This window comes from Ostrea edulis, chromosome 5 (assembly GCF_947568905.1).
Source record: "Ostrea edulis chromosome 5, xbOstEdul1.1, whole genome shotgun sequence".
Lineage (NCBI taxonomy): Eukaryota > Metazoa > Mollusca > Bivalvia > Ostreida > Ostreidae > Ostrea > Ostrea edulis.
This window is the reverse complement of record NC_079168.1, coordinates 18013123-18029089: the sequence shown is the minus strand read 5'-3', so window position 1 is coordinate 18029089 and position 15967 is coordinate 18013123. Positions and strand designations below refer to the sequence as shown.

The 15967-nt window shown below is 34.7% G+C and overlaps 2 protein-coding genes across 3 annotated transcripts; one reads left to right on the top strand and one right to left on the bottom strand.

Annotated features, from left to right (window-relative positions):
* Window positions 1-561: 561 nt before the first annotated feature.
* LOC125652316 (U11/U12 small nuclear ribonucleoprotein 48 kDa protein-like) lies at window positions 562-8589 on the bottom strand. Of its 2 annotated transcripts, none has more exons than XM_048881406.2 (8): window positions 8489-8589; window positions 6177-6306; window positions 5723-5842; window positions 4534-4600; window positions 4147-4200; window positions 3013-3201; window positions 2742-2863; window positions 562-1087 (listed from the first exon to the last, which is right to left on the bottom strand). In XM_048881406.2, exons 1-8 carry the CDS (start codon window positions 8572-8574, stop codon window positions 695-697), a joined length of 1161 nt encoding a protein of 386 aa, XP_048737363.2. In that variant the 5' UTR covers window positions 8575-8589; the 3' UTR covers window positions 562-694. The 2 variants fall into 2 exon arrangements, with proteins under 2 accessions (XP_048737363.2, XP_048737364.2); XM_048881407.2 differs by having other exon boundaries at window positions 8455-8527.
* A 2250-nt stretch (window positions 8590-10839) lies between these two features.
* On the top strand, window positions 10840-13816 carry LOC125651830 (uncharacterized). Its single transcript, XM_048880630.2, has 4 exons — window positions 10840-10989; window positions 11084-11204; window positions 12044-12127; window positions 13615-13816. The coding sequence occupies exons 1-4, from the start codon at window positions 10853-10855 to the stop codon at window positions 13723-13725; spliced, it is 453 nt and encodes a 150-aa protein (XP_048736587.1). The 5' UTR covers window positions 10840-10852; the 3' UTR covers window positions 13726-13816.
* Window positions 13817-15967: the final 2151 nt, after the last annotated feature.

Sequence of the window (15967 nt, the reverse complement as noted above, 5' to 3'; positions counted from 1 at the left end):
CAGTGCTTATTAACTAACTCATTTTTATTGGTTAACCAAAATTTGAATGTCAGTTTTTGAGTTACAAGTGATACAGCACTCGCAATTCTTTGTTGTGTAAACAAGGCTTGGGCCCTGTTTTTGTTTACAGATAGATTGTTTAATGGAAAATAGCATGTTTAAAACAAAATGGGATTTGCTAAACACTAGAAACTATCAAATTATGTTCAGAATTAACTTGTAAATTGAACAATCTGCTTTAAGCGAACTTTTACTGGTATATCTAGCTTACATGTAAACAAAAACAGGGCACGAGCCTTGTTTACATAACAAAGAATAGTAAGCTCTGTATCCTCCCTGTACCTCCACATCTGACATTCAAATTTTTGCTGACCATTAGAAATACCTTAGTTAATTAAGCATTTTGAACATTAAAAATGGAAAAATAAAATTTGAAAATTTTCAGCTCAAATCGTGTCCATGCCCTTAAAATGAATGTTTCAACACCAATATGACTAACATGACATTGCTGTTCTGTATAAACACAATCTAGTTGTATTTTATACCTTAAAAAATCTAAACTTTGATATAAACACTTTTATCTCCATAAAACAACCACATATATAATATACAGAACTCTTATCAAGTACATGTAAGGCTTTAATATCAATTGACACACAAGTGATGGTTAACCTGTACTAGCCAGAATGCGGTCTCAATGGTGAGACTTTTTATGTTTGTGCTTATGTTTGTGTTTGCGTTTATGTTTGTCTTTACTACGATCTCGACTTTTGCTTTTGTGCTCTCGATCTCTCTTCCTGCTCCTCTCCTTGTCACGCTCACTGCTTCTATCTCGGTGTCGACTTCTGCTCCTGTGTCTGTCTCTGTGGTGAGATGTCTCACGACTTCTGTTTTCGCCACCATCATTCTGACTAGGATGAGAACAGTCTTTCTGCCTGTGATCCACCTTTTTTTCTTCATTTTTCTGTACATCCTTGGTGTGTTCGGACTCAGTGTCTACTTTCTTGGCCTGTTTCTCTTCTTCCTGATCTTGTTTCAAAATCTCTGTGAGATATTCTGTTTGATTTTCAATGACTTCTTTGATGATCTGCAACAACAACAAAAATGGATGGACACATTATATAGTTAATATGTGCATGTACAATATAACTCTCAACTAATTTAGCCATGGGGAGGGCATGATCTGATAAGAATCCCATTAAAAGTATTTCTTGGGAATGGAAATCATTTTTGTTCAAAATTAAAACTGTAGAATCACTTATTTTTCTAGGGTAAAATTTTCTGGTTTAATAAAAATAGACATTTTTTATGGGGACTTGATTTCATTGGTGTTGAATTCTTTATTGTAATGTGTATGTTCACATGACAAAACAATGAAAACAAGGTATGATTATAATCTACCAATTATAAAGTCTCCCAAACAAAGTACTAGCTTTTTAAAAGACGCTTTTTCTAAGAACTACTATTTTCCTCCCTTGCACAAAATCCATGCCAATTTTAACTTCATTTGAAAAATCAAGATCACAAAGACCTTGATTTTGAATTTTTCAAAAAATTCTCTTTTTTTCCTTCAGAAGAACTGGCATTGACCTTGACCCTAGTTTGTAGGTTCTAACATCCTCTCATCATTTTTTATGATCCCATGTTTCTATCAGTCCCGGTTCTAAAGTCATACAAGTCTTTTATAATCAAGTTCAAAGGTCAATGTCACTGGAGACACTAGTTTGTAGGTCACATTCTTTATAACATCTAAAGATTTCATGTCTCTATCAGTCTTGGTTCTAAAAGGATATAATTTTCTATAGTCAAAGGTCAAGGTCATTGATGATATTAGTTTGTAGGTCACAACATCCTCTTATCATTTCTGAGGATACCATGTTTCTATCAGTCCCTGTTCTAAAGTTATACCTGATTTATGTTCAAGGTCACCTAGATATTAATTTGTTGATCCCATCATCCTTTTATCATTTCTGAAGATTCCATCTCTCTATCAGACCTAGTTCTTAAAGGGGCATTTACAACTAATGTGCCTTTCAGTAATACTGAGTTTATGATCTAAAGTCAGACATCAAGGTCACTGAAGTCACTTGATCTAGATACTACTTTGTAGGTCTTGTTCTCTTATCATTTATGAAGATCCAATGTCTCTATCAATTCCAGTTCTAAAATTATATAAGTTTGTATGTTAAAGGTCAGAGTTCAAGGTCACTGGAGTCACTTGACCTTGATACTGATTTGTAGATACCATCATCCTTTTATCATTTTTGATGATCCCTTGTCTCTATTAGACCTGGTTCTGAAGTAATACCAATTTTATGTTCCCAAGGTCAGAGGTCAAGTAACTCGAGTTACTTGACCTTGATACTAATTTGAAGGTCCTACCATCCTCTTACCATTTCTGAAGATCCAATATCGCTGTTAGTCCCAGTTTTAAAGTTATACCAGATTTTATGTTTATGGTCAGAGGTCAAGGTCACTGAAGTCACTTGACCTTGATACTTGTTGTGGGCTCTGTCGTTCTCTTCTCATTTCAAAAGACCCATGGACTCTATCTATCATATTTGTCAAGTTATATAAAGACAAAGCAACTGATTTCATGGTACCAGTAAGTATCTACCATTATTTTTTTTACTATCAATAGTTAATTTATATTGGTCCATCCAACATTATCAGTGACTTGTAAAAAATTGGAAATACTGTAGATTTGAGCATAAGAAAAGTTGCATGTGGATGAGAGTGACCTCCGTGTAGGACTTCCTGGTGATGTGAACATTCTTAGCTCTGTAGGACTGTCTCCTTCTCTTGTAGTCTCGCATGGCCTTCAGGTACTCTGTGTAACTCGTAGGCTTAGAGTTCTGCCCCTCTACGAAAATAGTTTGAAATTCATATGAATTGATTAAATGTACATAATTTTTCCTATATACGGTAAAACCTTTCGTAAAAGATCTAAGCAGATTTACAAATCAAAAGTAATCTAATTATACACACCTAGTTTTTGTTTGTTATAATTACCTAGAGCTTTCTTTTTGACAATTTCCTGGAAATCAGCTGTCAGCAGCATATCCGTTTCCAATCCCTGAACTTTGTGTTGTTCTTTGGCTGTGTTTCTTATGTAACTATGGAGGGCTCCACGTTCACTGGGAGTGAGCATTATACATTCCTCCTCTGTAGTCAAAGGGACCTCACTCTTGCCATAAAATACTGCACACAAAAATAATGCACGAAATGTAAAAATATGTCATTGTTAAATGGCATATTGATGTTGTATATAGCAATCATCTATAGCAAAAACTTCAGATGGCAATCTTCGACCAAGGTTCCTCCATCTCTGTCTACAACTGTTCATACACACAGATTGTGCTATTGGTCATTAAACCTATCTTTTGTAAAAACTTAAATGAAACCCAGACAGTGGTTTATACATATTCACATTTCTAACTGTTTTGTTTGTGATAACCTTTTGAAGCTCCAATGTGTCAATTTCGCCACAATTTACAACTGGATGTAAATTTTTCAGTGGCTGGGAACTATGGAAATTAACATAGGATGCCATGAGTATTTCAATTTCTATTAGGCAGTATTTTTGATATTTTGATTTTATTTTTATTTCAAATATAAATATAAGAAATCAGTGACTAGTTTGTTGGGTGTGTGAGGTGATTAATTTGTATAATGGCAAAGCTGTTACACATAAATCATCACGTTTTCCATTGTGGTTCATCACTTCACTTACCCAAGAAACTAGACCGCGATTCCTTATACATGTACACAGATAAATAGAAACCAACCAAACCAACAGAAACCAACCAATAGAAACCAGCCAATAGAAACCAACCAAACCAACAGAAAAACCAACCAATAGAAACCAACCAACAGAAAGGACTAAAAACATAGCCTCCTTAACAATGCAGGATCAAATACTGTCTGCCAATTTATATTCAATATAAGAAATATTCACAAGATTCTCTCAAATATTTGTCATCAAAACAAGGTTTTCTCAATATGTAGTGTGGAAATGCTGGCCGACACATATTACTTTTCACCATTTTCTTTCCATTGGCTGTTTTATGAAAAAGCATAGCAGTCATGAATAAAAGTTGTTTTCCAGTATATCAGATTCCCATCAACCTTAAAAATAATTCTTACTTGAGTGATGTTCCACATGGTGCTCCCACAACACTTTGTTTAAGGTGTCCCGGTCTACAATTATAATTTTATTGATTTTTCATAAATATTTGGGTAAACCTTACAAAATGGATAATTTGCTAACAAGGGATTACTGTAGATTCCTAAATATACGTGAGGAATTTATTATCGTGCAGCCAAAAGCACCACTGGCAAAATAATAGTATTCACTTTTATTTTCATATTGCTGAGGCCTGAAATACAGTTAAAAAACTCTAGATCAACAGACCACTCATTCATGTTCTAAAGATGTCACGTCTAATAAGGAGTCTACAGTATCCGCAGGCAAATTAACTTCAAGGTTTACAAAAAATGAACACATAATTAGAAAAGTGTTGGATATCTTACCAATAGGAACATTGCAGACACTGTTCATTTTTTCATAGAAAAACTGTGATGTTCTCTTTGATTCATCCTTTAAAAAAAAAAATTCTTAACCTACATAAGTCAATAAAGAAGCTCCCAAATGATCACCTAACTCTGAATGCTAATCAACAACTAGCTGTCTCCTATATCAATCTCCCGACCCCCACTGGAATAATGATACCAAAATTGATATTAATGAATGAATAATTCTTTTTCCCAAAGGCACTGTTTAATTCCTAAGTATCAACATTATTGCAATTCTGGTTAATGACATGGACACAAATCAACATCATATTCTATATAATGCCACAAATAGTCAAATGATGCCTATAAATATTTTGACACACAAGATTTTAAGGTATTTTGGTTACTGGTTCACAATGAACAAACACTGATTTTAATACATACATTGCTACTAATACATACCAAACAAAATCTAACATACTTAACTCTACATTTTTTCTGTTCGAATAAAACATCAGCAAATATTTGAAGGGATGTCTTGATACAAGTGTAGTGGGTAAATATGTTAAACTTTCTTTAATATATTATATAAATCTTGAGGCAATGATGTAAAAATGGGAAGCTATTACACCCAGATGGTGCACAGAAACACTTGATCATCAAGAAAGAAATGTTTTGATAATGACTGTATGTGTAGCTTTCTGGTCTATCCCAATTCTATCCCCACAGTACTACAGTTCAGCAGCTTACAACAGCACTACAGTTCAGCAGCTTACAACAGTACTACAGTTCAGCAGCTTACAACAGTACTACAGTTCAGCAGCTTACAACAGTACTACAGTTCAGCAGCTTACAATAGCACTACAGTTCAGCAGCTTACAACAGTACTACAGTTCAGCAGTTTACAACAGTACTACAGTTCAGCAGCTTACAACAACACTACAGTTCAGCAGCTTACAACAGCACTACAGTTCAGCAGCTTACAACAGTACTACAGTTTAGCAGCTTACACAGAGTCACATTTTCAAAAATCCTTTTAGCTTAACTCATGTAACAGTCACATCTATAATATTTAGATGTGTAAACATCTTTGCATATTACCCAAAAATAAATCAAAATGTGAAAAAAAATTCAGCTTTTGCTTGATAACAACCCCCCCCCCCCCCCCCGAGTAGTAGTAATGTACTAGCTAGGCAAAATTACTCACCATTGCCTCCGTCTTTGGTACACCTCTTGAGGTAAATTTACATATTGGCTCGTGTTTCTTCAGATCCTGCTTACTCATAATATGTCCCGAGTCATAGCAGCAAACTCCCATCTCCTTTTGCTTCAAGAAATATGAAAATAAACTTTATTAATGTATGCTTTAATATCCAACATTCATTTCATTCTGAAATCTGATTTACTGAGAAGTCTATATATTTTTTAATTTCATATTTACATACTTTCAAATTTGTGGTAATCATGTCAGTTATATTTACTGGTAATTAACAAGGTACTGTTAGATTTCAAGATTATGACAGATACATGTAAATTCACTAATTTCCTGTTGAGGGGTAATTACATTTACATAACACAAGGTTGCAAGTAAAACATCATCAATGATTACATACTTATCAGTGTGGAAAACAAATATCAGTAGATGTAGGAAGAATTCAAACCTCTACAAAATTTGACGGAGACCAATTCAACTGCTGTAGAAGGCTGCTGAATGTGTTCTGGCAGGTCTGCAGAAATGCCTTTGTCTCTTCTATAAACTCTTGTCTGCATCTCACCGTTTCCTCCATCAATCTATAACGTTACATGTATTAAATTTCTAAAAATGAGCAAAACACAAAATTGGAACTTGTGTCGACATAATGTTACTGTACATGTGTGCAACATTCACGAAAATCAAAAGTTGTGGAGAGGAACTCATAAGTTACTAGAACTTTGTTTGTGCTCTGATGTTCAAAAAAAATATTTTCATCAGGTGTTTCACTTCAAAGTAAAATAAAAGTGAAGTTTCAAAAGGCAACACATGATCAAAACTCGAAAAATTGGCGAGACTTCAAGAAATGCTTAGGATTTTGAATTCCCTACTATTTTGTTAATATTATAAGTTTAATTGTTGATCATCATATCATTTCATAACTTGTTATGTTTGATTCTAATTTATGATAGGAGTGAAATAAACTTAAATTAGCATTAATTCATAAATAGGAATTATTGATTTATAGGTGCATGGGACCGTCACATATTTTAAGCAGTACACATGGCGCTGTAGGAATTAATTATCTGTTATATATCGCCCCCCTGGTTAGACAATAGTTAATAAATTCATTTAAAAAAAAGTATTTTAATCAATATGACATAGAACTACAGTACTGGTTTCTCTTATTAGACTTATAATATGATATGAATATAACAACAGTTACGAATTGTATGCAAATGCAGTCCTGGCTCTGACTTGGTGCACAGGAGTTCAAAATTAATAAAATTCACTCATTTGACCAAGCCATATCATATCATATCAGGTTCAGGAACCAGTAGGCCTGTATTGACCTTTCTCCTGATTGAAGTACTGTTCTAAGCCAGTTTCTTTGACTACACTTATCAAAGTGACATTGCAGCAAGGTGGGCGGAGTAGTGTGGGTGGCAAGATCACTACTCCAGTTTCGTTTTAAATTTTTTGTCTGCTATATGCAAGTCAAGTCTGTTTTTGAAGGTCTGCAGTGTTGGAGAGTTAATGACTGATGATGACCTCTGCGTAGTGATCATGGTCATCTATCCACAACTCTAAAAGTAAAAAAGTTCTGTTGAAGACTCAGGCATCATTACAGTTTGAATTGGTGGCCCCTGGTGACACAAGATGTGTCCGACCGAAGTAGGTCCTGGTTGACCGAGTAGAAACCATGTGCATAACTATCAGGTTTGGAACACTTCCCCTATAGCAAGATCTTCTTGCTAAAACGCGGTTATCTCTCACTAGCGAAAATAAATATATTCCATACAACCGAGAAAACACCCGTGGAGTACATCTCTTCATGTTTCACGAGAAAAGAAGAAAAAGTGCTAAAACGTTTGATACTTCTCTAAATCAAAACAAAAACACTCACGATGTGCATTGGATTTCAGACTCCTTCCCTCTTATGCAGCAAAGTTGATATGAAATATCTTGACTGTGTTGTCAATTTTATATAGACAATTCGCGTCATGTTGAGTGTGTGTCGCACTTATTCAGCTTTGCATGGAGTTTGCCATTATTTTCAATAAAGACACCAAAAACACCTGTTTATCATGGTAATGTCTACTTTCTCGCTAAAGAGGAGTAATCACGTTTTAGTGAGAAGATCTCGCTATAGGGGAAGTGTTCCCCACCTGTTTATACACCTCAATAAGACCTCCTCTGGTCTGTCTGTATTCCATACTGGGAAGGTTAAGCTTGTTCAGCCTTTGCTCATATGTGAGCTTTTTCAGACAAGGCACATATTTGGATGTACATCTTAGCACACTTCCTATTCATTAAGTTTTTATTGCCCTACAGTCCAGGCGATCATGCTACGTTGCCGAACTCTTAAGCAGTTAAAATAAATGACCTCCTAGCGCAATCATCTGTGCATCAAAGGACCCCATTGGAAATAAGCTTTCGAGCTTTCATGGGTTATCCTTGGAATTTATTTTATGTATTGTATATACCGAATAAACATTAAAATGTGGGCGCACTAGCCATGAGCTATGCGTTACTTTATTCTATTGATAAATTTCGGAGTCCTGTGATGGTTGTTACACCACAGTATGTGCAAAGTTCGAATTTTCTTTGGTATATTTTATAAAAGTTACTTAAAACAGAAACCCCTGTGCTTGAAACATAAAAGTTTTGGAAAAAGGCGATGTTATCGCTATGAAAATATCATGCCTTAAATTCTGAAATATATTTGCTTGGTCATTAAAACTTACATGCAGCTCAGAAGTTATGTACATATACATGTACCTGTTCAGTTTGTAGGCAAGCGGTAAACCTAGTAAGACCAAGAGTCCCGGATAGCAATTTTTTGTCTGTGTTATAACCAGAGACATAATTAATATATATCATGTCATTCGTCTCACAACTTATGACAGAGAAACCCCAGGAAAGTCCAAATATGCCCAATAAGCATTTGCAGATAAATACATTATCTGATCAATTTCAAAACTTTTACCTACATTTCATATATTCATTATAAAGTAGGCCTACATATATTTTAAAAACTTCACTAAAATTTATGAAATTTGCAGAAGATGTTTAGAATTCATGACAAACGTTACTTTTAGTGTTATGTAACTTAATTCTGAGGTAGATTTTTTTTGTTTTGTTTTTTTTGGTTTTTTTTGTTTTTTGTTTGGTGAAGTGGAGGGTGAAAACCACTTTTTATTTTGCTGTGATATATATGAGAAGGGAAGAGAACATTGACTGGGATCATTCTTTTAAATTAAGCACCGCCCCCGCATGGTGTCTTCTACATATTATTTGTGCTAAGATTTTTAACATATACATTATACACGGCTACCCATGTCCTACATGTAAGTCATAATGTATCGGTTATGCAAGAAAATTCGTTTGGTATGAGTTAAAAGAGAACACTTTTTGTTTACTTGTAATAAGTATTCAAATGCTAGATATAAATTAATGGATAGATTGCTAAGGTTAAATGATTTGGTAATAATTGATACACATGTACTACTTTGGGGTGATAATGTTTTATCTATTGAACTAAATAAATTTATTTTTTCAAATATTCAGACGTACATTCAAGAAACCAAAAGATTGAATTAATGCTATATTGTACTACTACTTATAGAATATACCTATATGTACCATTATTGTATTAACTATTTACTGCATATTAATGACAATTGTGTGCTATTCTATTTTTTATAAGGAGAAGAACTCGTAAGTTGCAAGAACTTGTTTCTAATCCTTTTGTATATAGTATATACAATAAAATATGTTCAAATTAAAAGAGAACAACACGCCGCTTCGACAGGTAGGTAGATCTGAGTTTTTCATGTTTATAATAATTTAACCATTGTTAACGAAGATCGGGGAATGTAGTCATGCAGCTGTAGAAATGATTAAAGCACGCGAAATAACCACAATTACAGGTACAGTGTTCCCATATTTAAAGCGACAAGGCGACACGAGCTGATTTTCCGAGAGCAGAAGGAGATTGAATTTTGATTATTTCTCACGACTCTCGATGGTCAGGGTCAATATCGGCTCAATCAGCTAACCAGTAGAAATAATTTCACCACTCTAGGGACGATTTGTGCATGTTGAAATTAAAATATTCTACTTTTTTATGTTGGTGTTTGTATTTTGTCAAAATTCCTATCCAAACGGGTCAGGTAATGTTTTAGGTGATAAGTTATGATTTAATGAATTGGTTATGATTAGAGGAAAAATTGTTTATCGATAATACACCCCCCCCCCCCCCCCCCCCCCCGCTGATAGATACATACATGGACAGTATGATATTACGTGACGTAATTTGAAATAGTATGTACGATTCTAGATTTGCAATAATCATTATAATGTATGAATTAGAATTTATTGAAAATAATTTTTTTATCTGTAATGAAGGTATTTGAAAATTTTAAACAATTTTGTACATGTACATATCTTATTTGAACATTAGGGAGAGGGCTTATATAGGCTAAGCCTGCTGCCCAATCCCACCAATTTATTGAATGAATGTTGTTTAAATAATATATATATCAAGTATCCGCTAGTTTCACAAACTTTGCAATTCACTATGCTCTGGTTGCTATGGAAACCCAAATATTTATTTTTTATAGCAACCGTTGTCGCACAGAATTTTTACTTTGTATGTCATTACAATGTATATATCATTGTAACGAAGAGTTATGGAAATTTTCGTTAAAATCCAAGATTATCAGTATGCCACCTTCTGCATGATTCTTACAGAGACTAGTACTTAAATACATGTCATGGGTTGTATTCGTTTGTTCAGAACATCATTGAATATTAGTATTATGGAGATTTCATTTATTAAATGAAAGAATCTTTAAAAGAAGATATAAGTAAAAAATTGATTTTATTGGTGTTTGGTACATGTACTACATAAAATGGACGAAATTTGGTCATCATAATAATTTCAAAAGAGGTTTCTACTGTACGGAAGTTTTCTATTTTGTATGTTTACTGCGAAAAAGCATACATCCTGTATCGGTTAACAGAATGAATGGTATTCTTGTATCTAATAAATAGTGCGGGGAAAATAAATCTAGGCGAAATATATGTCGTCACAATCAAATTACCGGTTCTATTATGACGTCATTAATTGCATATTTGTCAATGGCGGTGAATGCGTCACAATGTGAAACATCAAGCGCAATGAAATTTTCTAAAGTGATGAGAATTTTCGGCTATACCGCTTCTAAATTGGCGGCAATTCCTATGTTACTTTATGATGCTATGAAATCATGGAAATGGTATGTACGAAAGCGTGAGTCTATCAAATCCTGGAAATTTTGTTGTTGTTGAAATTTTGCATGTACAGCCCATTTCTAATTTGTTATATTTCAGCAATGAACAAGATATATTGTTCTGGGATGACTTATCTTTAATGGATTATGCAGTATGTGACAGCAGCGGGTTAGCATGTGACAGTGTTTTTGCTGGCGAGATCGATGCAAGAACTTTCCTTGTGAGTTAAATTAAAGTTAATGGACGGAGATGGTGGGTAGGAATCATTTATAATGAGCTCCAACATCAATTTTGCGATCATTGATTCCACCACATTGATGCGCTCATCATTTGAATTGATGAGAAAATGATTGAACTGATGTATATGGAGCGCCAAATTAACATAAACTCAAATAATTGAAGATATCTTCAATTATTTGAAGATATCAATTCATTTGATGCGCGCAACAATTTAATTACCACTTCGTCATATAAATGGCTAGACTTCCTTTTAAAAAAGATTGATGAAAATATAAATATCAACAATGGTTGTCTATTCCTTTTCAATTTCAATATCTAGCTGAGTAGCTCAGCAGGTTAGCGTGTCAACTGTTGAACGTTAAAACAAGGGTTCAAGTCCATCAGGGGTTCTTAATTTTTTTGTCAGATTATTTTCTACTAAGACTAAATAAAGTGAATATGGAAGTGTTCATTTCAAATTAATGTTGTACATATCCTCCACTTTTCATCCACGCCAAATTTCCCTGGTGTAGCATTCATCCTTAAAGATTTTTGAGTTTACCTGAATTTGGAGCACCAGAAAACCTGTACGTCCCGTGAAAGGCGAAGATAACATATCAATTTTATCATTACCTGGACTTGGCGTTTTACACAAGTTGTCTTCCTGTTATGTAAACAAACTATTCAGCACTATTTAGTAGTTTATTTACAGAAAGACAAATTAATATATGTATATGATACGTCAAGCGCCTGTGGTTAACATCTACCCCCATGATCAAATATTAACTGCACTTACGGGACTTTCCCTCTCTGGTTATACTTTTTTCTATCTTTAAACAGGGAATTGTTTGCCTTGTTTTGCTGGAGATGGCATACATTTGGCTGATGTACAAGGAATTTAAAAGTCCCCCGCCCATCGAAAAAGTATGTATACATTTCATGTGAGCGTCCTACACTAGATAATGAATTATTTGAATTCCATATAAAACAATGAACTGAGCACTACTGCTTTAATACCACTGCCTACTGTTGACTGTCAAAGCCAACTGGTTTATTCCATACCCCCCAACCCCCAACGTGTACCCCCATAAAACAGGTAATGAAGGAAGAGACCGGGATGTAGATTTTAGGAATTGGGGTGAAATAAACATCTCATTGTGTCACTTTTAAAGTGCTCGATTAAGAACATAGCCTGTCCCAGATAGGAGATCCATGGAGACAAGATTTCAATGTTCAGGGTTATGAATATATTATTCTGATTTTAAATAAATACAACAATATAGATAATACAGATGATATCAAATATCGATGTGATGTATGTTTAATAATCCATAGATAAATAGAATAAGTACAAATTTCGATGTACTTTGTATTCCCATTCAGCAAGTTTGAGGGGAAACATTCACATAACACTCGGCATGAATAAATAAATCTTTTACCGTATTTTGTATAAAGTTAGTATGGGAGGTACTCCATATAAACATATATCACATGTACCTTGAATATGGTTATGGACCCGAGTTGATACCATCGTAAAATGTTTATCCCAAGTAAATCAAACTTTACACTTACAAGTAGCATCAATGTACATGCATATATGGCATATTTTATTTCGTAACCAGAATATAGAAATAGGTGAGGAATAAATAAAATACACAGCTCTAATAATGTTTTAAAACTATATTGTTGTTCAGTGAGGAAAATCTTCCACCAAATGTAAGACGTTTAAAAATACATATGCTGGTAGTTATAGTTATATATAGTTATGAGGTCCCACTCTCAACAGAGGATTAATTGATGGCCTGATCAACAAATAAACTGGATATGATGATGATGATGATGATGATAGTAACTGACCAGAATATAGAAATAGGTGAGGAATAAATAAAATACACAGTTCTAATAATGTTTTAAAACTATATTGTTCATTGAAGAAAATCTTAAACCAAATGCAAGACATTTAAAAATGTATACTGTATGCTGGTATCATCACAGACTCCATCTTCACAAGTCAAGAGTTCGTTTCAATTACTAGATCATCTCCCTTAATGATAGATGAGAGTATGGACATTCAAAGAAGCACAGATCCACATATTGAATATTGCTAAATGTTCTTGTTCATTCAGTCGAACATGCTCACTTGTACGCAGTGGCAATCAGCAGAGGAGCTGTCCAACACCCGTTTTGGAATTTTATTAAACTATATGAAGCTCAAACTATTCTAAAGTCATCAGTTTAGTAATAGTTACATTTTGCACTAGTTTTGTATTTTCATTATTTATAATATGTATAGCAAAAGTAACATCAATTATACTTGTTCTTCACAAATCATTTTGTCATACATAATGGTATAATTTGTGTAAAATCAGACTAGAACAATGATAACACTGTATTTGTAATTTTATCCACAGCAACCTAATCATGCTGATGAGGCAAGCAGCAGCGGGGTAACCGTGGAGTGGATTGAAGGCAACCCCCACTCCCGAGCAAGTACTAGTGAATACATCACTATCGACCTGTAAAAACCACTGGATAGAAATGTTAATTCGATATCATGAAGATGTATATGTAACGTAATGTAAATACAACATCAAATAAAGAATTCAAAATCAATATCTGTGTACATCATATACACATGTAGTTTATAATTTTGTTAATTACAGAAATGAGAGAGAGAGAGAGAGAGAGAGAGAGAGAGAGAGAGAGAGATGGATCGTGCAGTCCCCCTTTTTAGGGAAATAAGTACCCTTCTTTTTTTCCATCAAAATAAGATGTATGACATGTTATCCATAGGAACCCGTTCTTATAGATCTGGCGTGTTTCATACCGATTGTTAGGCTGTTCTTGGCACAATGACTGTCCCCCACCGCAACGCGGAAGAGGACATAGAAATACCGATGTCCGTCCGTCCGTACCGCTTGACTTTGTGGACGCCACTCCTCCAAAACCGCTCAATGGATTTTGTAGGATTGTTGATTTGAACATATTATATTGTCTAGATGTTATAACAAAAGGATTGATAGTCACCATATGTAGTTGATCATATTGCACCACCATTTTGATTCGACAAATTTTAATGAGTAAAGGGACTTTGTTGAATTTGTACATGCTACACTATAGGAACCACCGAACGAATTTTGTTCAAAGTTTGCAGGATTGTTAGTCACAATATGTAGTTGATCATATTCAACCATAATTTTAATTCAACAAATGTTGTAGGAGTTATGGGACTTTTGTGCTTTAACATTTTTTTTTTTTTTTTGTCGCGGAGGGGGAAATATGGTTACGCATAGCAATCTTGTTTTAACTATGAATTACTCCGTTTACCTGATCAAGACATAGGGCTCACGGCGGGTGTTACCAGTCGACATGGAGTGCTTACTCCTTCTAGGCACCCGATCCCACCTCTGGTATGTCCAGGGGTCCGTGGTTGCCCAATTCGTTATTTTGTATTCCTTGTGGGAATTATGAGATTGATCACTGTCCGTTATCTTCGCCTTTCATCATAGAGTTTGGGATCGAACAAATTTGAACTGATGATGTCTTATTTTGCATACTCTACTGAATCCAAAAATGTCTGGTATTTGTAGTTCTATGCTCTTTTTCTAAACCAAAATTGACAGAAGATAGTGTCTGAACTCCCTTTACCAAAGAATATTTACTTTGTGCATTGTAAAAGTACTTTTGGAGAGACTGAAAGTTTTGAAACGTTGACAGATGTACTCATAAAAAACAAACAAATCAGCATTTCAATCAGAAAAGCTCACTTGGGTCTTTGGATCTGGTGAACTAACTTATCATTGACAACTGGAATTCCATTGTTTATCATGTTCATGGCCTAGTTTGAGTATAGACTAGTAGTTGTCTTCTGAAACTTCAGTGGACATGCCTGACTTGCTTTCGGACCTTCAGTGTGTATGTCTGGTTACTTGAGTTCAATATTCTATAAGTATAGGTGGTGTACCTGGTAGACCAGACATTCACTGCGACACCGATTCCATTTCGACCAAAAGACGGTTCAATCATGCTTTCGACTCTAGTTACTAAATTACATGGACTATCTTAGAAAGAAGTACTATAATATATATGTAAGACTCAAAGGTGCGATGGGACTCCAAAAATGCATTTTTAAAAAACCAAATTTAACGGTCTATACAATGAAATTTATTGACGTGTTTCATACCGATTGTTAGGCCGTTTTTGACACTGATTTTGACTACGGATAACTCCATTTACCTGATCGGGATATAGGGCTCACGGCCGGTGTGGCCGGTCGACAGGGGATGCTTACTCCTCCTAGTCGCCTGATCCCACCTCAGGTGTGTCCAGGGTCCGTGTTTGCCCTACTATCTATTTTGTATTGATTATAGGAGTTATGAGATTGATCACTGTTCGTTATCTTCACCTTTCATTGTCCCTTCTAACTGATCCAATCTGGAGAACAAACTCTTCCGAGTGTCAGTTTTCAAAAACTAGATTTCCCCCCAAATTCTTTATTTTCACCATCCAAGCACTTAATCTAGATCCTCGAATAACAGGATCTCCGAGGACCCTTGACATTCACACTAAATGCCGAGCGTTTGGCGATGGAACTGTCACTATCTGTTTTGGACCTGTAAACAATCACTTCAAGTATTCTTTCACCAAAGAACATGAACTAAACATAACAATATTCCTCTTTTTAAATGCCTCACCTAATGTGTTCCACATCTCTCAAAATGTGTTAGTTTTTTGTTTATTTTTTCTTCTTCGGAGATCCCTGAA